The sequence below is a fragment of the Electrona antarctica genome (genome assembly GCF_951216825.1).
Source record: "Electrona antarctica genome assembly, chromosome: 10".
NCBI lineage: Eukaryota > Metazoa > Chordata > Actinopteri > Myctophiformes > Myctophidae > Electrona > Electrona antarctica.
In genome coordinates, this window is record NC_136791.1 from 37,576,987 (window position 1) to 37,598,663 (window position 21,677).

The 21,677-nt window shown below is 44.1% G+C and overlaps 1 protein-coding gene across 2 annotated transcripts; it reads left to right on the forward strand.

The window, feature by feature from the left end:
* The first annotated feature begins 18,010 nt into the window (after window positions 1-18,010).
* On the forward strand, window positions 18,011-19,684 carry LOC306930609 (splicing regulator SDE2-like). Of its 2 annotated transcripts, XM_079511663.1 has the most exons (2): window positions 18,011-19,151; window positions 19,332-19,684. In XM_079511663.1, the coding sequence occupies exons 1-2, from the start codon at window positions 18,309-18,311 to the stop codon at window positions 19,581-19,583; spliced, it is 1,095 nt and encodes a 364-aa protein (XP_079367789.1). In that variant the 5' UTR covers window positions 18,011-18,308; the 3' UTR covers window positions 19,584-19,684. The 2 variants fall into 2 exon arrangements, with proteins under 2 accessions (XP_079367789.1, XP_079367788.1); XM_079511662.1 differs by having other exon boundaries at window positions 18,011-19,684.
* Window positions 19,685-21,677: the final 1,993 nt, after the last annotated feature.

Genomic DNA, 21,677 nt, shown 5'->3' on the forward strand with positions numbered 1-21,677 from the left:
CGCTTAAAGAAATGTATTACACTATTTATGTGTCCAATATCCAAAAATACTGAACTGAACTGAATGTACTGTATATAAGATGGATTAATAATATAAAAAGAACACAAGTATACTAGTAGCACAAATGGCAAAACATCTGGAACCGTCTGTCTATGAGACTGTATCTATATCACTTGGTGCAGCTAGATTAGGCATGTCATCATAATCAAACCTTTACAAAAAATGTCAAAGATTTCCCCAAATACAGAAAACTGCAGATTTTATTTGTATTTATTTATTCTGAATGAGGCTTAAGTGGTTAATCGTGGCTCTGCCTACCTCCAATTATGTATCTCTTGGATTCTCTGAACTCAGATATCCATATAGTTCACTTGCCAGAATCCTGTACTCAACATGTCCCAGGTTCACAATGGGCTCTATGGGCTGGCTACTAGACTAGTACTCAACATGTCCGGGTTCACAATGGGGCTCTATGGGCTGGCTACTAGACTAGTACTCAACATGTCCGGGTTCACAATGGGGCTCTATGGGCTGGCTACTAGACTAGTACTCAACATGTCCGGGTTCACAATGGGGCTCTATGGGCTGGCTACTAGACTAGTACTCAACATGTCCCAGGTTCACAATGGGGCTCTATGGGCTGGTAACTAGACTAGTACTCAACATGTCCCAGGTTCACAATGGGGCTCTATGGGCTGGCTACTAGACTAGTACTCAACATGTCCGGGTTCACAATGGGCTATATGGGCTGGCAAGTAGACTAATAAGTCTGTTTCTCTTCTTGTCCTCTAATAACCCTTCCCTCAGCTGTAACCATCCATTGTAAGGCACAGCATCTATTTTCTCCTCCTTTAATAGGAACTTTTAATGAGTTCTTAATGATTTAACTCTTCAAAGCTGCCATAATGAATATGAAGTCCCAAATTACTCATTCCTCAAATGGCACCAGCCCTCTGACTGAAACAAACAAGCATAGATACCATATGACATATGTTGTAATCTCTAAGTACTGGACCCTCGTCTGGTTCTGACAGACAGGTAGTGTGTGCAGGCTGGGTGGTGTGTGACAGTCCTGTTGAAGTATTCCTTTGGTACGGCGACTGCGGTGGCGGGCCCGGGAGAACAAATTAACGGACACGAGACAGTATCACGCTAAGGTTCACCAAGTTTATTACACAAACAGGAACATATATAGTGCTGGATCATAATGACGTTGACAATAAGATATGAGACAGAATAACGTGCCGCAAGCAAGCGGCACGCTGACCTTGCTGCCGCCGAGATGTCTCTCGTAGCCTATCTATAAAGTATGCTACAGTACAGGCAGTACACAATACATATCAAGTAAACTGTATCTCAAGTTGGAGTACACAGACATGGGCGATCATGATTATAACAACATATTTGGAGAACACCTGAAATAGGGCCTTCACCACCACCACCATGTGCCTTTATACCTCAAACCGACTCCATCGTGCCATAATCTTGACTCCCTTTGCATTTACTCTACTACTATTACCATACTCCCCTTTCCCGTTCCCCTGGGTGGTGTTAATACGTTAACGCTGCAAATTCCCTGGACCAATTAGGGTTGATTGATACGGCAGGGGTAACCACAGTAACTGAAGAGGTGGGCTAATGGGAGATAGCAGCTCACCCTGCCCCGCCCCCACTCACCATGACACTCCTTCTGTCAGTGATAGACCACGAGATACCACCTCATAATGGTATTGATGAGTTGTGTGTGTGTGTGTGTGTGTGTGTGTGTGTGTGTGTGTGTGTGTGTGTGTGTGTGTGTGTGTTGTGTGTGCATGCATGCATGCGTACATGCATCACACATATCTTCTGGAGGTACAGTCAGAAAGATAATGACAGCATTTTGCTTCCTTTAACCCAGCTGGGACTGCTTTTTCCTTTTTTGACCCAGCTGGGTCAATCTGCTTGTTCCCAGATTGACCCAGCTGTGACAGTATATAACAGTAACATAACACAGCATCACAATCACAACTGGAAAGTGTGGTTCCTCGATTGGGCCAACGCTGTTGGGAGCCGTTCTGTTAGAGGCCATGCAACATGCGATTAAACATGGGAGCCGATCGAACCCTGCATTCATGGTGTTTTGTTTTTTAACCCATTTAGGCCTGAGATCAGATTCTAAAAATGTCTTCCTACATCCTGACATTTTTCTGAAAAAGCTACATGTATGTTTCTATGTCAGTCGTTCGATTTTTCGTTAGATCTTTCAAAAATAGCAGACCTACAAGCTCGTAGGTCTTCTTTGCGGCCTGGACTTGGTCCCAGATCATGCTCAAGTGCTCCACACACCCAGGAAAGCCTGGCATCCCTGCAGGTGCTGTATCCCAGGTATACTGCTGATCATCGTACTCGTTGTCCAATTCGTTCCTGGGTCAGTTACCGTGTTGTCCGCCGTTGAGTCATCTTCCGCCCCGCTCTTGCAGACTCTGGGGGTATTTTCTTCTGTAGACTTTTAGTAGCCAATGTTGGGTGGAATACGTGCACTACAGTGCAATCCCTCACACCACAGGGAGCTAGCCTGTGGCAGGCTTCCCTCCTGTCTGCTGTCTTTCCAGGCTGTCACAAGGTCTTTCCCTAGTTGCCAGCTGATCTTTCTCAGCAGTCACTGGATGATCCAGATGATCAGTTTTACAAACACAGGATATGATGTTTTTATCCAAAGTGCCTTGGACTCTGCATGGCAGGGGCGTCCCCCTCCCTGAGCCAAGCTTGCGCCTATACCGCATACCTGAATGGGACTGCGTGTTACAATCCGTTTATACTGTACCATCAGAAAAACATCAGAAACAAAAGAGTTGGGTGAGGCAATTCATTTACCACAGAAACAGCTCACTTCATCATTTTAGTTCTACAACTATTTGTACCCGATCCTGGTGTGATCTAACTATGACACCTTGTTACTTCCCGCTCAATGCTGCTAATTACAAAGTCTCACGTTTATAGCAGAGGGCATCAACCAGCATCTGCCATCTGGTTACACACCGGCATTCGGAAGCCCCTTTGTTTAGTGTTTTTAATCACTGCTGTGTTTCCTTTATACTTGCTTACAGGTAATGCAATCTTTTCCATTTTGTACCTTGATAAAAGGAAATAGGTTATTATTTATTTTTTCATTGCTTTTAATGAAGATTGTTACGTTTTCATATGATGCCTCTTGCTAACCAGTAGCAGTCGTACCTGACCACATGATATACTGTACATTTCTCAACAGAATACCAGGGAGTCTTACTTTAACTCAGAGACTGATTTTACTGTGTGGGTCCCCAGGACTAGCCTGGCTCCAGCCCCTGAATCGCTAGCCACGCCCATTTAAAAATATGTTCTTCTGGTAATTCAGCTCTATGGCAGCCTCGGTTGAAAATCTGATACCGCAGCTACGGCCAATCAGCACTGCGTTTCAACTCGACAACAAACAGGGGTCAGGCTACCCCAGGACCAGAGTTGACAACCAATTAGCCTACAGTAGCTGGTAGAAAAGAAAACTACGTAGACTAATCCTCCTTAATTGGAAGTCGGATAAGGCACCTTCCTTTCGACAATGGCTAAAAGAAGTTCTATCATTCCTGCCTCTGGAGAAGCTCAGGTATAGAGTGGACAGAGCCCAAAAAAACTTTGTCCTGGCTTGGAGTGCCTTTGTGGAGTTTGTTGAGGACTTTTCATTTCAGTGAACTGTAATCCGGACTGTGTCCGACTATGTCCCTGTCTTGACTCTTTTTGATCTATGATTGTCCGCTGCCTTGTCCCACCACTTTGTTTTTTGTTTGTTTTTGTTTTAGCCTAGGGGGGAGGGGGGAGGGGGGGGGGTTGTATACGTTTGTGTGTTTTGTGTGTTTTCTTGCATACATGTGTATTGTCATGTGAAGAAATGTAAAAATAAAGTTTACAAAAAAAGAAAGAAAAGAAAACTAGTAACCGTTTGGGAGAGACAGCATAGCAGAACTACTCTACAACAGTCTCACAGTCAATGATAGTCTTGGATTGTGTCACACCTCTTTGCATTTTTAATAGTTTCATGTTTTGCTGTGCCAACCTGTAATGCTATACTGTGCATTGGCTCCAGAGCCACCATGAAAGTACCGTATTTTAACCACTACAACATACTATACTGTATATATTCTGTTGTTTGGAGTCCCCCAGTGGTATAATACTTCAGGTCTAACTTGCTAGTGAGGTTGCGGATCTGCTATTTTAACAGAACGTTTGCAATCTATTGTGGAATGTTACGTTTGCCTATTATGCCATGCCCACCAAAGAGGTTGTGTGGGTTTAAATCCATGCAGCGTGGTGCATCCGCCTTTGTCGGGCGTCAATGCAAACACAATGGCCCACAATGGAGGATTAGGACGAAGGCCCCATGTCCTCCCGGTGGGGGCTCCTCACTGGCAGGTGAGTCAAGAGTGAAACAGCAGTGACAACACAGAAATGTGTGTTACTTTAATTGGGATTAATTGGCATAATGACTAAATTGGGGAGAAAAAGGGGGTAAAAAATAAATGGCTACTCTAAATTATTAAAAAAATAAGAAGAAGAAGCTTGATTCTCTTGGCTGAAAGTGATGATTATCTAAAGCAATGGAACATTTAGCCAGGCCCATTTCTGGGCCTGGCTAAATAAGATTTGTCCTTGAACTTCAGCAGCGCCTTCATGTGAAGTCTGCCTGGTTGCCATAGCAGCATGACGAATGATTTCCAACAGCAACCATACTAGATTTGTTGGATAAATTAGAGGGGATGACAGGAAGTAAATTGGAATTAATATGTTTGATTTAAGTGTATACCACTTTGCAAGCATTGACAAATACTATTGACTAATGTCAGTGCTTACTCTTGGCACAGCTAAATCAAATGGATCATTATTCATTTTAATACCTGCAGGTGTGTTTACCCTGCTATATGACATGACATGCATGACTGCTATGACATGTATGTGAAAAGGGTCCATTGGCTTTAGGGGGCTGAAACCACACGAACCCTAGCATCCCTATCCCGGCAATAACAGTTATTGCCGATATTTTCTAGAGGGAGGAAAGTAGAGAGCCTTATATAGACCCCTGGGGAACTCCAGTCCGTCTATAAGTGCAGTGTATGGGGTTTAAGTGCAGGTGAAGAGCTCTCTTCCATATTATGTCACAACCAACCAAAATGTTACACCTTTACAGCAAGCAAAGTCTGATTTGAAGTATGGACCTGCAGTAAAGATAATTTCACCAAAATGGAGGTAAAAGTAAAAAGAAACAAGAAGAAGAAGAAAATGCTACATTGCTAAAACTGAGGTCTGTAGCCAACCTCTCACCTGCTCCACCTGCCCTTTAGGGAAGACAGCATTCTAATCTAAGCAAGAACACCACTCTGGTGGTCTCTCAGGGGACCTCTGTCAACTCCATCCCCCTGGGCTACAACTCCGTTCTGGGCCATATGGACTGGAAGGGGGTTGTTCGCCTGGAGGATAAAGAGACGTGGTGTTTCATGGTGAGGGAAGGCATGGGTCGGGGTTGGGGACATGGTGGAGGACAGGCCAGGGCTGTCATGTTTTAAACCTTCAGCTGGCTGGTGGTAATAGAGCATCACCTACCCCCCTCTCTCTCTCTCTCTCTCTCACACTCTCTCTCACACTCTCAATCTCTCTACACCTTCCTTTTCTGCTGCGATGAGGCAAGACACTTTAGAGGAGGATGAGAGGACCGATGAAGCAGTCTATGAACAACTGTAGAGGGTTTCTCAGACAATGGTGTTATACTATGATACTGTATACAATATGTACAGCACAGCACAATCCTGCATGTTAATACAACTCTGGGGAAAAAAATGGACATGATTATATTGCACGCACGCACGCACGCACGCACGCACGCACGCACGCACGCACGCACGAAGATATACTTTATACAGGCGCTGTGCACTCACTGCATAGATCCTCATTTTCCACTCTGCTGAACCCCCAAATGAATGCATAGTTATCATTAAACATGGTCAAGTACTGTACTGAGCCCTCATGTATTAATCAATGACTTCCTGGAAGATGAAAAGGTCAGCTTTGATTGGATGACAGGAGCATATAGCTTTCCCACAGGAGGTCAAGACTGTTAAAACCGAGATCTGAAATGGGCCAGGGAACGAGGGATTGGAGGGGGGGGGGGGGGGGGGGTGGGGGGGGGATTTAAGAGAGAGAGAAATGTCACCTCTCCATCACCCGCCCTGAAGACATGTCTCGTTCATTTTTCTTTGATTAATTGATTGAATTCCTGTCTCCGGTGACAGCATGTGGAGGAGAATGACAGGAAGGATATAATTCAGAGAGGGGGGCAGGGGAGAGGAGGGATGACATGTGACAAATACTGTGAGTTGAACGTGAAATGTTGAGAGAGAGAGATGTCCTGTGCACACACATACGTATGCTATAACTCAAGTAACGGACTGTTTGTGACTGACTAACTTAGCATACAACGCATACAACGCATACAACGCATACAACGCACGCATACAATGCACGCACGCACGCACGCACATCAGAAACACAATATCATCAAACAAAACTATTACAAAGTGATCCATTCTTGCAGAAATTCTTCGCTGAAACTTCCTTTTTTGTCTCTAGAAGGGCCTCCAAACAACAAGACAAGCTTGTCCACAGCGACTTATTGGCTTCTCAAGCCTTACGTACGTTATTATTTCCCTGCGGCAATTGTAGCAATATTTGCCATGGAATTTTGACATTAAGGCTCTGTCTTGAATCATTCCCTGTAAGCATGAAAATATTCGTCATAAATAATCTGCCAAATAGATATTACAGGAAATGAAATACCAGGACCCCCTAAGGGAGCATAGAAACAGGTGGATGCTGTGGAGGCGGTGGGAGTGCAATATAGGCCTACTAGAAAAAAAGGAAAGCACGCTGATATAATCATGATCGCCCATGTCTGTGTATTCCAACTGGAGATACAGTGTACTTGATATGTATTGTGTACTGCCTGTACTGTAGCATACTTTATAGATAGGCTACGAGAGACATCTCGGCGGCAGCAAGGTCAGCCTTGCTGCAGTAGGCACGTTATTCTGTCTCATATCTTATTGTCAACGTCATTATGATCCAGCACTATATATGTTCCTGTTTGTGTAATAAACTTTGTGAACCTTAGCGATTACAACACACGCCAGCAGCAGAAATATAGCAGAGCAAGTGTGAGCAGTAAGCAGGGAGGTTTAAATGACCCGCCCTAATCGGGTGTAGCGTGCATGTGACTGATTACCTGATATTGATTTGGTGCCACTTTGAGTTGTATGCCTGAACTACTAGCTCTGCAGGCTTCACATAATAAAATAAATTACTTCGCCAACTCCCTTGTGTTATATTGCCTCGAATGCCCTTTTGGGTCTTTCTATAGTATGTAGGGAGAATAAAAAGGCGGATTTAAAGACAGACTTAAACTTTACACTGCTATTCGAACAATCTGAACTACAGTATGACTGCATTACAATGAAGTGGGACATGGGACATTGGAAGTTGTTGCCCTTTAAGTCATACCCAGCCATTTAAGAGGTGGCAACTATGCAACTCCTCAAAGAGAAACATTCTGTATTGTCACATTAAAGTTGCTGCATGTCTCCTATGCAGGATTATGGTAAAATGATTAAGTAGACTTACTATCCTCTCATATTGTGTTAATTAACTGTGCTCAAGTATTACAATATAAGTAACAATAAGTAAGTAATAACAGTTGGGTATTCTCAGAATTTGGATATATTTAAATTTGATGTAAACCACTTATTGTGTCATCATGGATTCACATTTATTTGGCATGCACTGTATGCATGCTATTATTATTGCTTTAGCTCCATACTGTGTATACAAGGCTTTAGGTGACACTGTAGGACAGGTTTTATGCCTGGTAGATAATTCAGACTACCTTGCTTGTTTGTTGGACCCTGATAAAGACGTTTATAATAATACAAAATAATAAGAAATCTCCAGAAATGTTAAAAACATAACAATAGTGAAAATAACCAATCTACAAGCTCACGCTTGTAGATCAGCTATTTTCAATACATTTGAAATAGGGCTTGGTTAATTCATAATATTATGTACTGTACTTTTCCTCTTCCTAGAAATGTAGTGTCGTCAAAAGTACAATATTTGAAATGGAGTGGAGTCAAAGTCATGAGTAGTCCAAAAATACAAATACTCAAGAAAAAAAGTACAGTCAAAAGAGTACAGTAGGTACACCATCAGTCTCAGACAGCCTGTGGTGATTATGTTAATCAGACTTGAAATACTGTAATGTCATTATCTCTCATGGCAGTCTCTAGTGTTGTTGAGCTTATAGGAGATAGTACAATCCCGTAGAAGATAATCAGAACTTGGTATCGAGTGGGGTAGGGGTAAACGCTTCACCGAGGTTATCAGGTGGGCACCCTCCTCCTTCATAGGTGTTTGTAAGTCTAGTATGTCAATATGCGTGTGAACATGTCTGCAGACATGCACATGTATGTTGAACATGTATGCATGTGTGCGTGTACATGCAACTATATGTATGTTTGTGTATGTATGTGAATGTCTGCAGATCTGCATGCATGCGTGTGTGTTTGTGTGTGTTGTCTGCAGCTCAGTCAGGCATAGGACATCTGACTCCAGAAGGTGGTAATTATTGACAAACGATGGTGCTCAGCCACTGCAGTGATTTATAGGGACGCCGCATGCAGCGAGGAAGAGAGCAGCTTGATATTTAGTTGAGAAGTCACTTTGCATAAACGCCATTTCATCTGCTGAGTTGTTGGGCTAAATGTCAGGGTGATTAACTTGGCACTGATCAGCGCTCTCTGAGGTTTTTAACTGCTTTTTGATCGGTACCCTAGCTGAGATAACATTTAGGCCTCTGTACACACGGTAAAATCCTAAGTGTTAATTTTTCCATTTGTAACACAGAGGGTCCATTTAGAATTTGACACTGAGTTACATGAATTGGATTTTACTATGAAGTTTGTGCAAGCGTACTTTAAAATCTTGGACAAAAAGCCAGCAAAGTATCATCAATATATCAGTACAATCTCCCGACCTTGATCAAATTGGCGATCTTTCAAATACCGTTTTTGTCCTTGTTTGGGCCCTGATAGCCGCAGGGAAAGAAACCCTCTTCATGAGCTTGAGCCCCAGGCATCGAGACACCTTGGAAGATTACATCATAACTCAGCTTGTGATTAGAAAACGGCTACATACTGTAGCCTACTTGTTGAGCTGACCAAGCACCCTATTTAAACCTTTTATACATAAGCTAGTGACATTTTTTTTCCAGCACAGTATAAAAACAATACAATAAACATACAAATATAAAAAGGGGAAAGTGCTAGGCTGAGGCAAAAAGCCCAAGGGGTTTATACGAGGCCTCTACCTACTGTATGTAAGACACAATGAAACATTGTACAAGAAATATAGAAACTCTCAATTCAACATTCAAAATACTCAGACATGTATGATTAATCAACTGTTTGCCATTTCATGATGGAACCTTTCATTTATTGATTGATTTCATATTGACAATATTGAATTGATGATGCAGCTAATTGTTTTTTTGAGGAGGCAGGTACTTCCACCTTGAGAATGATCTGGACTTGAATGACATTTAAAAGTTATCCATTAGGAAAACAAGTCCCATACAGGAGAAAATGCTGAGCACAGAGAACTGTAGAGGCTTGTTTGTTTGTTTAGTCAGAAACAACCTGCCACCTTCCTCCCACTGGGTTCACACACAGTCCACGTTTCACTGCTGCACAGGCAGTAGGAATACCAAAAACATGCAAATGCACGCACACACACACACACACACACACGCACACGCACACGCACACGCGCACACGCACACGCACACAGCAAACTCAGAATGAGCAATGACCAGATGGAAGGAGGTAGAGAGACTATTTTAGAGCTATTCGTGGAGGGCAGATTATTATCCTTCCTATACTTCCTGGTTTGTATTCTTCTTCAGTGTACTGACACAATGTCAGAACATTCACCAAAACAGAACATGATTCACATATAAATGAAAGAAGAGAAGAAAAGCACAGTTCCAACCCAGATTTAGTCTGATATTATATATCACCCACACTCCCAACTTCTAGCCCAGTTATATAGAAGTGGACCTGGAACAGAGCAGGAGACAGCTATAATAGGGAATAACAAGGAATAAGCCAATGACACACGTGTGAGTGCACGCATGCGCGCACACACGGCACGCGGTCACCACACCATAAGCAAATTCACTGTTCCTGACGATTCTATATTCTAATGATTGACTTTCAGTGTGAAATGTCCTAAAGTACAAGTGACTGGACCAATGCACTTCCACAGCCAGAGAGACAGACCTCCTCATTGCAATTAGCTTTACACTTGCGATGTAGGAGTGGCATGCTATTTCCTACAGCTTTGGGACAGGGGTTGTCTTTTTGAGTTGAGTTCCAGTACTGGATGGGAGGCCTGTCAGAACCAGAGAATCTCTCCGCCTTTCGTCAGAAACTCCAGCATGGGCTGCAAAACCAGAAGCAATTCCAGAACAGAAGTAGGACACCGGGGAAATTAACACTATCTGCATGCCAGCCAAACGGAAGAAAAAGAAAAACAGGACAATGATGCGAAGGATACGTTTAGTCAATCAGTGACAAGTTGTCACTGACAACTGCAATCAAACAATGACTGCTGTGGTGTGTCAACCAACCAGTTCAGTCAGTGCACTGGCCAGCCACAGTACCTAATGGAATTGGTACAATATATGTTCAGGAGGAAGACCACGCCTTCAAATAATAAAATCGTTAATTAACCCTGCTTCTCCTCACACTACCCTATGCTCCATTCTCGGTTAACTCTCTGTAACACTCAATCACCATGGTAACCAATCCAGTTCCTCCCCTCGACTTATTTACCATGGTAACTGATAGTTTTCCACCCAAACTCCTCCCCTTTCTCCACGTATTTATACCTGCCATGTCTACCTGTCATTCATGCTTTGTTCTTCGCATGACTCACGTCACGTATCTCGCCCCAGTCACCTGCACACAGGCCGCTTCCGTGTTTGTTTCTCCGCTGAATCGCTGTCCGATTTAAAAGTCGGTCCATGTCAACCTCCCCTGCATTCCCAGGGTTCCTAGGGTGCTCAGAATTCACCACTTCAACCTTGCATGCATCAGATCAGATGTCCTCGGGTCTAAGAAACGCCCACCTCGCCATCGTCAAGTAACTGTTTCTTACGCACTCCTCCGTTGGGGTCCTGAAACGACGGAGTGCGCCGTCTCAGATGTCAGCCAAGACGGACGCCTCTCTTCAGGCCATCTCAGATGTCAGCCAAGACGGACGCCTCTCTCTTCGGACCCCAGGCCAATACTCAGGGTCCAATACCCCCATTGGAGCCCACACAGTTATCCCATTGGAGCCCACACAGTGCTCCCATTGGAGCCCACACAGTCCTCCCATTGGAGCCCACACAGTCATCCCATTGGAGCCCACACAGTCATCCCATTGGAGCCCACACAGTCATCCCATTGGAGCCCACACAGTCCTCCCATTGGAGCCCACACAGTCATCCCATTGGAGCCCACACAGTCCTCCCATTGGAGCCCACACAGTCCTCCCATTGGAGCCCACACAGTCCTCCCATTGGAGCCCACACAGTCCTCCCATTGGAGCCCACACAGTCCTCCCATTGGAGCCCACACAGTCCTCCCATTGGAGCCCACACAGTCATCCCATTGGAGCCCACACAGTCATCCCATTGGAGCCCACACAGTCATCCCATTGGAGCCCACACAGTCATCCCCTCTCTCGTCGTTCCCTCCGCTCAGGGCCACGCCCTTCACCCCCCCCCTCAGGGCCACGCCCTTCATCCCCCCCCCCCCCCCCCCCCTCAGGGCTACGCCCTTCATCCTCCCCCTCACCCATACATGCCCCTAATCCACACCTCCCATCCTCGCCACCATCATCCTCTCCCCCTTCCTCACCCCTTCAGCTCACCTCCGTAGGGCCCCTTCATCCTCTCACCTTCATCCTCACTCCCCCACTTCCTTCGCTATACCCATCCTCACTTAATCATACGTGCCCCCTCGTAATCACTCCCTCATCCTCACCCCCCCATCCTCAGCCGATCTGTACTAGTGAACGTACAGTATACAGTAGTGTTTATGCAACTCTGAAACTGTACGAATGAACAAATACATTTCATTATTTAATAATACATTTGGCTGTGTTGCAGCCTGTACAGAAGACAGTTCAGCGCTATAGGGACCATGTACACCGATATCAGACATCTTAGCATTGTGTCTCAGACAAAATGTCCACATCAAGGTACAAAGTTTACACATGAGTTGATTGTGAGTGACAGGGTCATCCTCTTCTATGGGCTTTTGCACGCCATGCGTTGTGCAGACACAAATGTGTTGCTCTCAAAATGCATGTGATTGAATGTGTCTTCAAAATGTCCTTGGGGTTGGGTGGGTGAGGCCTTTGGATCTCGGATCCAAAGTCATGACCACAGTATTTCTAAAATCCTTATGCCTCTGCACTGCAGTACTGAGTTCATACACCAAGTTCATCTGGGGATGAACTCACTTTTCCACACTGCATGTTGTCGTTGGAAACCTCATGTCCAAAATCGTTCCTTTTATCACTATTAAATACATTTTAAATTTAAATTTAAAATAGCCAATGTATAAGCTCACAAAGTGTCACATTGCGACACGTTGTGAGCTAGCAGATGTTCTATTTTCACTGCTGACCAAGTGGAAATGTATGATATATGTATGATATATGTATATCATACATATGATATATGATATAACTTATATAAGTACAAGGTTTAGACAGCGATGATGGTTGTAGGTGTCTTTGCCCTGAACATACTGTGTGTGTTTGTGTATGTACCTGTATGTATGCTTTGTGTGTGTTTGTGTATGTACAATTGTATGTATGCTTTGTGTGTTTGTGGATGTGCGTGATGTATCTCAGCTTGTGTATTCTATTGTGCGAATGTGTTTTGCTGATGTGCAATGTGTTCATTTGTGCACGTGAATGTGCGTGCATTTGTGTGTGTGTGTGTGTGTGTGTGTGTGTGTACTGTATGTGCATGTGTACGTGCACGTGTGTGTGTTCGTGCACGTGTGTTGGTCTGGTATCCTGGATGCAGGCCTAGAACTATCAGAGCATTTGGCTTTATGCTGCGATACCATATGCTTTTCACAGACATATGAGCATTTGTGCACGCACACATGTGTGTGTGCGTGCGTGCATGTGCTGTGCATGTGATTGTGTGCACGTGCGCAAGTGTGTGTGCTTAGCTTGGCAGTCACAGTTACTGAAAGTGACTTAGTTCCCTGCATGATATGATGTCATCAGGCACTGGAGGACAGCCGCAAACACACTGACCTAAAATACACAGTCATACAGTATATCACACGTGCGCACGCCCACCCACAGAACGCATGCTCACACTCTTGCTCGCTCGCACGCACGCACGCACGCACGCACGCACGCACGCACGCACGCACGCACACACACGCACACACACGCACACACACACACACACACGCTCTATCTATTTCTGGATGGCCTGTGTTCACTATGACACTGCAGTGTTTCCTCTGTATTGAGTCTACTGTAGTCAGAATAAGATTCTAAAACCCCGCTAGCAGCCCCTAGAGTCCATCTGGATTCTTACACCAAATTGAAAATTGGCCAAAGTGTGATGCTAGACACAATCTGTAGGGTTCATGTTTATTAGTGTGTGGGATATCTTATAGCCTACGTAGATATTGATATTTTGGCTCGGTGTTGCTGACAGGTCATGGGGTCATTCAGATATTTAGAGTTCAACTTCCAGGGATTATCTTGAAATAATTTATGTGTAAGTGGAAAATTTGGTTGTTGGCTTCACAATCAGAAGATTCCATCATCATGGCAATTCCATTTTGAGATATCATGTTCAGTGTGTGCACATCTGGACATTTTGACCTAAGGATGGCATTAGAGCAGTTGTTTTCAAAGTAGGGGTCAGGGACTCCCAGGGGTCCTTGGGGGTGATCTAGTTTTAGGGAGTCCTCAACAAAATGAGGTAATATACTATTTTGTTTGTTTTTTTACTTGTGGGGGTCCTTGGGAGCAGACCCCCAAAGTAGCCCTCCTATATGGACACCACCGGGGGGCTGACCTACAGTAAGATCACCAGGCGCACAACTGTAGAGGCTGAGCTGCTGGAGATGGTCTCTGGTGGGCCAAGGCACAACTGGTTGCCAAAGACCGTGAGGCGGAGAAACATTATCGATGCCTTATGCCAGTGGTTTTTCAACGCTTTTCATATCAAGGTCCATTATTTATTCTGCATTTGAGCCACAGACCACCATTTGATAAGATTTTGCCTCTGAACCAAAACTTTGAATAATATGTTGTCGTTGGATACGATTTTGTCCACAATTCCATGTTGTATTGATGTGGTAACATTAGGAGAAAGGACAGGCAAACGTTGATCAACAATTATTCTACATTCAATTGTTTAGACTTCTTCTAAACTAAGTAATGCAGATGTTTAACAATAATGTAACTCTCGAGAGTGTAAAATGAAATGAATGAATGAATGGTTTCATTTTACACTCTCAAGAGTTAAAGATCTACAGTATGATGGTCCATTTGGTTACCAACTCTCCATCATTTAGCTGGGGACCACCTGGAACCCCCTCAACGACCACTGGTGGTCCCCGGACCACTGGTTGAAAACCACTGCCTTATGCCGAAGAGCATTAGTCAAGTATGTCATCAGTCGTCACAGACTCTTTTCAACTACATCAATTTGGGGACACTTGGCATGGAAAGGTTTGAAAATCAGTAGGTGTCCTTCTCTGTGTTGAAAGTTCCATGGCCATCCACCCAGCTAGTAACTGCAGGGGACCAAAGTGGGGAACCCATGCATGGACCATCCTTACACAAAAGCAACGTTTGTGATTTCTACTACTGCATTTTAAACGTTTATAAAATGTTTGAAACATTCACGTCACTTTCATGTATAAATATGCCTAGCCCACGTCGATTTCAGACCACAGCGGTTAGCTGCCATTTTGTCTTGTCGCAGCTGCATAGCAACAGCGACACAAGTGCGGTTGTGCATGCTGTGTTATAACACACACACACACACACACACACACACACACACACACACACACACACACACACACACACACACACACACACACACACACACACACACACACACACACACACACACACACACACACACACACACACACACAGTGCACACAAACACACACACACACACAGGCCACCATTAATTTAGCTGCATATTCAAAAAACAAAGGCAGATGACGCATGGTGCAGAAGCACTCAAAATTGATTCAAATGAGGATGTATGCATTGTTGTTATATTACAGTCAGTTATGGGATTTTCTCAGCACATGAAAATGTACTGTGTGGGTGGAAAAGTTTCAGCAATCTGTGGAGACTGAGTATGTGTGGTCTAGTTTTGTTAAGAAGAATGATGGTAATTCCTAAAATAACTCTTGAGGAGTAGGGTACATATACTGTACAATGTACATTAATGATGCTCTCCATATTTGTCTATTTTTCATCTCCATCTACAGTACCCCCCCCCCCCCCTCTCTCTCTAAATAAAGATGGAGGAGATAATCACCATGATTTGTCCACTTTAATAATGCCGCTGCAAATATCATGCCATCTTAGCTCCCGCACAACTGCACAACTGGAGGCAGCGTTTGCTGTCACTGGGGACTGAATCGATTTTAACCACCTCCTCCCCACGTTTTAACAGCACATTAGGTTACTTGTTAAATAAAGGGCAATGGACAATGGACTCTGTATGTTCACAGGAGCCATTTTGACAGGCTAACACAGCTGAAGGCAACATTAATTGTGGGTGTGTTTCAATGTAGGCTTTTCTGTGTGCCAGGATTAAATGAACTGTATGTGTACCGTATGCTGGGACCCACTTGTAATTCTGATGGCATATTAGTCCGACAATGTAGCTTTACGTGCGGTTAGGGTTAGGGACAGGGTTAATGGGTTGAATAATGACTGGGCTGACCCGTCCATGCTGGCACAGTAATAATACCTAAATGAAACACACCCACAATCTGTTGAACAGGTCTATTGCTAGTTAACTGGCCCCACTTGAAGTCACTGTAGGCCAAAATCTAAAATCCACTTACACATAACTGTCTAGAGTTTAGACAGTTATGTGTAAGTGGATTTTAGATCAGTTATTTAGACTCTAAACAACTGTCTACTTTGGCTCGCTTAACTTCGCTTAACTACAACGTTCACTGGTTGTAGATGATTATATTCAAGAACTAATAACCCTAACTAATAGAACTACTTAGTGAAATTGCCTGGTATAGCACTGTTGGAATGAAAATACATTTCTATTATATGTAATTGTTCGATCGTAGATTAGAATCATGTTGTTTCTGAAGCCAAATGGCAAGTACTGTATATAAAAATGGAATAATCCAACTAAAACCGAAATGCCTAATTAAATCTCATGGTCTCTCAGTTTGACTGTACATGAAATGTGGCACATCAGACTCCTCAAGGACCACACCCCTGCTGCCTTTGGCAAATGGGAGATCTTTTTCTGGGTAGGGGGTTGCCATGGTGACTTGACTCAAGTGTGAAGTGTCAATCCTGCTATGCACAATTCACAAACACATATGCAGACACATACAGTATAAACATGCAATTGCACACTGTTTATGCACATCCAAACTGTTTATGCACATCCAAACTGTTTATGCACATCCAAACTGTTTATGCACATCCAAACATATGCAAGCCTACACATTCTAATAATTTTATGTTCACGTATTGGAAGAATTTTTGAATATAGAAAATCCAGATCATGTCTAGAGTCCAGAATAGATATACTACCTAATGTTGCAACTGCCAATTATAGCAGATATCTTGTCAGTGCCTTAGCCCTTGACTTGGGCATTCCTGCCATCTGCGGACCCCTCACAGCCAATCTGTGGGCTTCCAAAAATAAACACACAGTTTATTGTCAGACCACATCTTTGAGTGGTTGGTAGCCTACTTTAAAACATTTGTAAGGAATGCTTCTTCCAGAGACTCAATAATACGCCCTACTTTCAAAAATGGTGACCTCTCTGTACTCGTCAACATCAATCACAACTGATGTATTAGTTATATAGTATAACATTTTGTAAAACCATAAAAGTTATTACATACACATAGAACATGATGGATGAACCAAATTTGTTTTGTTTTTGCAACTATGTACTATGTACACATAGTACATGCATACATTTCCTTAATGATTATATCTGATTTCAGTATTTTTTTATGATGTATTTTCTCTATTATTAAGGGGGAGGTGTCATAAGGCGTCCTGTGGCACTGAGTGAGTTAAGGTTATTGTAGCGGTCAATTTGTATTGAGGGGGCGGGGCAGGGGGTCACGAGACATGGCCAAAGCATTTCAGGGGGTCCCCAGCCAAAAACGTTGAGAACCCCTGCATTATATTGTAGGGTTTATATCCCTGGTGTTCATTGTCTCTACCAGGCCGAAGGCATGAGGAGAGAGTATGTTTTGCACTCTGTCCGTCCGTCCGTGTGTCCGTCTGTGGACAGCTAATCTCTGGCACCGTTGGCTTGATCGTAGCCACACTGCACACACACTCTCTGGATGCCAGAGCTGAACCTCTGCCCCACATGGGCCTATTATAACGCCACCAGGAGGCTGACTATTGCAAAACAATTTTTTTTGACAGTACACCCACAGATTTTGTCCTAACATCACACAAATTGGTCTCTCTATAACCATTAAACGAAACGGGTCTTTCAGAATTTTCATACTCCATCCTCATTGGCTAAGATTGGCTTCCAAAGTTTGCAGGAGTGCTCCGTTTTGAACAAAATGCCACCAATCTAGAACATATCGTGTGATTTTGGTGAACAAAGTTTAACGTCGTTACTTTGTCACCTGCTGCTACAGTCTGTGAGCTGCTGGACACTTTGACCGAGACACATGGACTTCCTCGTCTGGACTTCTACGTGAAGAACAACGGACATCTGTCCAGCATTGATGACATCATCCAACATGGAGGCGTTTATCACCTGGAGCCCCGCCTCCCTGGAGGGAAAGGAGGGTTCGGCTCCATGCTCAGAGCTCTGGGTGCTCAAATTGAGAAGACCACCAACAGAGAGGCGTGACGAGACCTGAGTGGGCGTCGCCTGAGAGACGTCAATCATGAGAAAGAGATGGCAGAGTGGTTGCAGAAACAGGGCGAGCGTGAAGCAGAGAAAGAACAACGTCGACTGGACAGAATCCAGAGGAAACTGTCTGAACCCAAACACCATTTCACTGACCCCAAGTTCCACCAGCAATGTCACGACCTATCTGAGAGACTGGACGACTCTGTCCTCAAAGGCATGCAAGCATCGTCCAGTGCTCTGGTGTCAGTGGGGGAGGGGCAGGAAGGACACAGAGGAAAGAGAATCAACCAATCACGTCAAGAGGACCAGCAGAATGCCAAGAAGACATGCATGTGGACGGGGGTTGATGGCCTGGACAGCTCTGAGGAGGATGACGATGATGAAGGCCTTCCATCCATCAGTCCGTTGAGGCAGGCAGCTCAGAGGAGTGTTGAACCCCAGCTGTCTAACAGCGCACAATGCAGCTCCACTGGTTCCAGTGACTCTGAGGAGTGTGCTGCCATGGAGACAGAACCACAGTGCAGTGCAGCGAGCAGCTCCAGTGATCCACAGTCCAGTGCAGCAGAACCTCAGCCTGGGCCCAGTAGTGTGCAGTGTGATCCCAGTGCTCCGGAAGCCAGCTCACCACAGCACCGTGCGCAGGAGCAGAAGGTGCCTCCACCTCCAGTTGACCCGGAGGTCATCACCTCAGCTCCAGTTAACCTGAAGGTCGTCACCTCAGCTCCAGTTGACCCAGAGGTCGTCACCTCAGCTCCAGTTAACCTGAAGGTCGTCACCTCAGCTCCAGTTAACCTGAAGGTCGTCACCTCAGCTCCAGTTAACCTGAAGGTCGTCACCTCAGCTCCAGTTAACCTGAAGGTCGTCACCTCAGCTCCAGTTGACCCAGAGGTCGTCACCTCAGCTCCAGTTAACCTGAAGGTCGTCACCTCAGCTCCAGTTAACCTGAAGTTCGTCACCTCAGCTCCAGTTAACCTGAAGGTCGTCACCTCAGCTCCAGTTAACCTGAAGGTCGTCACCTCAGCTCCAGTTAACCCAGAGGTCGTCACCTCAGCTCCAGTTAACCTGAAGGTCGTCACCTCAGCTCCAGTTGAATCGGAGGCCGCGACCTCGGGTCCAGTTGACCTGGAGGCCATAACCTCTGCTCAGGCGCTAGAGGTGTTTGGTCTGGAAGTGCTGAAGGTGGAACTAATGAGCAGAGGTTTGAAATGTGGGGGAACGCTTGTCGAGCGCGCTGCTCGTCTCTTCTCCATCAAGGGACTGAAAGCAGACCAGATCCCTCCGCTTCTGATGGCCAAAGCCACCAAAGGCAAGAAGAAATGAGCTCCTCCAATCACTGACCAGCACACTTCTGATTGGTTAATACAGTGGTTATTCAAAGTGTGGTCCAGGGACTGCCAGCATTCCATGAAGGGCTTCCAAATGGACCCTTACAGATCTGCGTGTGTGCGTATGTGGGTGTAAGCACCCACATACGTGCGTACCTGTCTGAATCCTCTGTGTTGCTCCCATCTTCTCTGTCCTCTGACACACAGACAGGGTCTGTCACACCGACGCTGCCAACACTCCACTCTTCAGTGAAACACACTGCCTCACCAACGTTCTCTGCGGGGGGCTCGCCATCCGTCACAGTGGCAGGCGGTGTGCGCTCGGCGGTCAGCTGTCCCTCTGGATAGGGCTGTGACAATCATGATATTTTTAGTTGATTAATTGCCCTAAAAACTATGTTGATTTATTTATTTATGTTTGAGTAAATATGAATGCCAGGAAGAGATGTCCTTGATGAATTGCACTGGTTTTAGCTAGTTATCATTTATTTTATAATTTGCATTTTTATTAAGAGTATGTTGTGGTGGTTACAAGTAACACAACACACATATTGATCAAAACAGTAAGCTTAACAACAGAAATGACACCCATGCGTAGTAGTTTCATTGATACTAGTGCAGTGCTGATTATGTCTTGTATATCATTGTTATGTCTTTAAATGTCTCGATGCATTATTTTGAATACACATGCACCACGTATGGAAACAAGCCCAAATGGCATTTTATGTTATCTTTTTAGCACCATCGTATAATCGTACCACTGTACTATTGGCACAGTTAATAAAGTATTCAATCAATCAAAAACGTTAGAAGTGATAAACGTTTTCACGGCAGCTACACATGCTAATGCTAATCGCGTTGGCCGCAGGTTGTGATCACCATCCGATGTCCCTTTTTTTTTTTTTTTTAAACTTTGTTTTTATTTAGAGTTTTCGGGTCACATCGGGCATCACAGTACATTTTGTAATTGTTACAAGTCATTTGTTACATTAATTATTATTAACTTTCATTGTGTTACGGGTCATACAGTTCCAGGTGGGTAGGGGAACCCTCTTCGAGTAGTTTCAGTTCGTTTTAGTCAGTTCGCTCCCAGTTACAGGGTTCATGATAACTATACATCGGCATTCCATTCTTTTTGTTGTTTAAATTAAATCAATGTACAAGAATGAAAAACAATGACGGAAGGTGAAAAAGAAAACAGAGGGAAAACAGAGAATCCTAAAAATAAAATAAAATACGAAACGAAGGGTAAACAGTGGACAAAACAAATAAAACAAAAACTTGAGCACAACAGATACAATAATGACATCATTAATGACAGAATAATGACAGTGTTCACCTCTTATTCATTCATACAGATCCTTTACAAAATGTCTATTCCCATGTATAATATCCATTTCAACCAGTATCTGTGAAACTTTTCTGTACATATCCTAACTGCGAAAGTAAGTTCCTCCATTTCGTATATGTTTCGTACAATGGCTGTCCACTCTCCTTTCTTAGGCGGGCTTCTATCCAGCCACTTCTTGGTTATTGCCTTTTTTGCTGCCACTAGCAATATTTTAAGAAGGTATTTATCTGGGGTATTAAGGTCCTCTGGTATGTTACACAGGTAAACCTTTGTAAATTCAAATTCAATCTCAAAACCCATTATTGTGTTAATGTCCGATACTATTTCTAGCCAGAATCGTTGTATTATTGGGCAGTCCCAGAATACGTGGAAGTGGTCAGCCATTGCACTATTACATTTTCTCCAACAGTTGCCTGCTTCCGGTGTCCCACTCTGTAAGCTTTTTATTTTCGGTGTAATGAAGAACCTAATCATGTTTTTCCATGAGAATTCTCTTCATAGGCCAGAACTAGTGGTTGTGGATATCATCCGATGTCCCTTTTTAACCCACAACTAAAGTCAAAATAATGAAGGTGTGTTTGTGTATTGGTTCGTTTGTTTACATACCTGGGTGGCTTTATGTTCAATAAGATTGTCTCGTCTGACTCTGACCAGAGCTACCTTCCACACAACCATGAACTACCAACAAGGGACTAAATTCTTTTCGCTCCTATGCCACCAAAATGTGGAACGCCCTAC

Coding starts and splice junctions, on each gene's coding strand:
- LOC306930609 (XM_079511662.1), top strand. CDS start 18,309: ATGGCAGAGTGGTTGCAGAAACAGGGCGAGCGTGAAGCAGAGAAAGAA.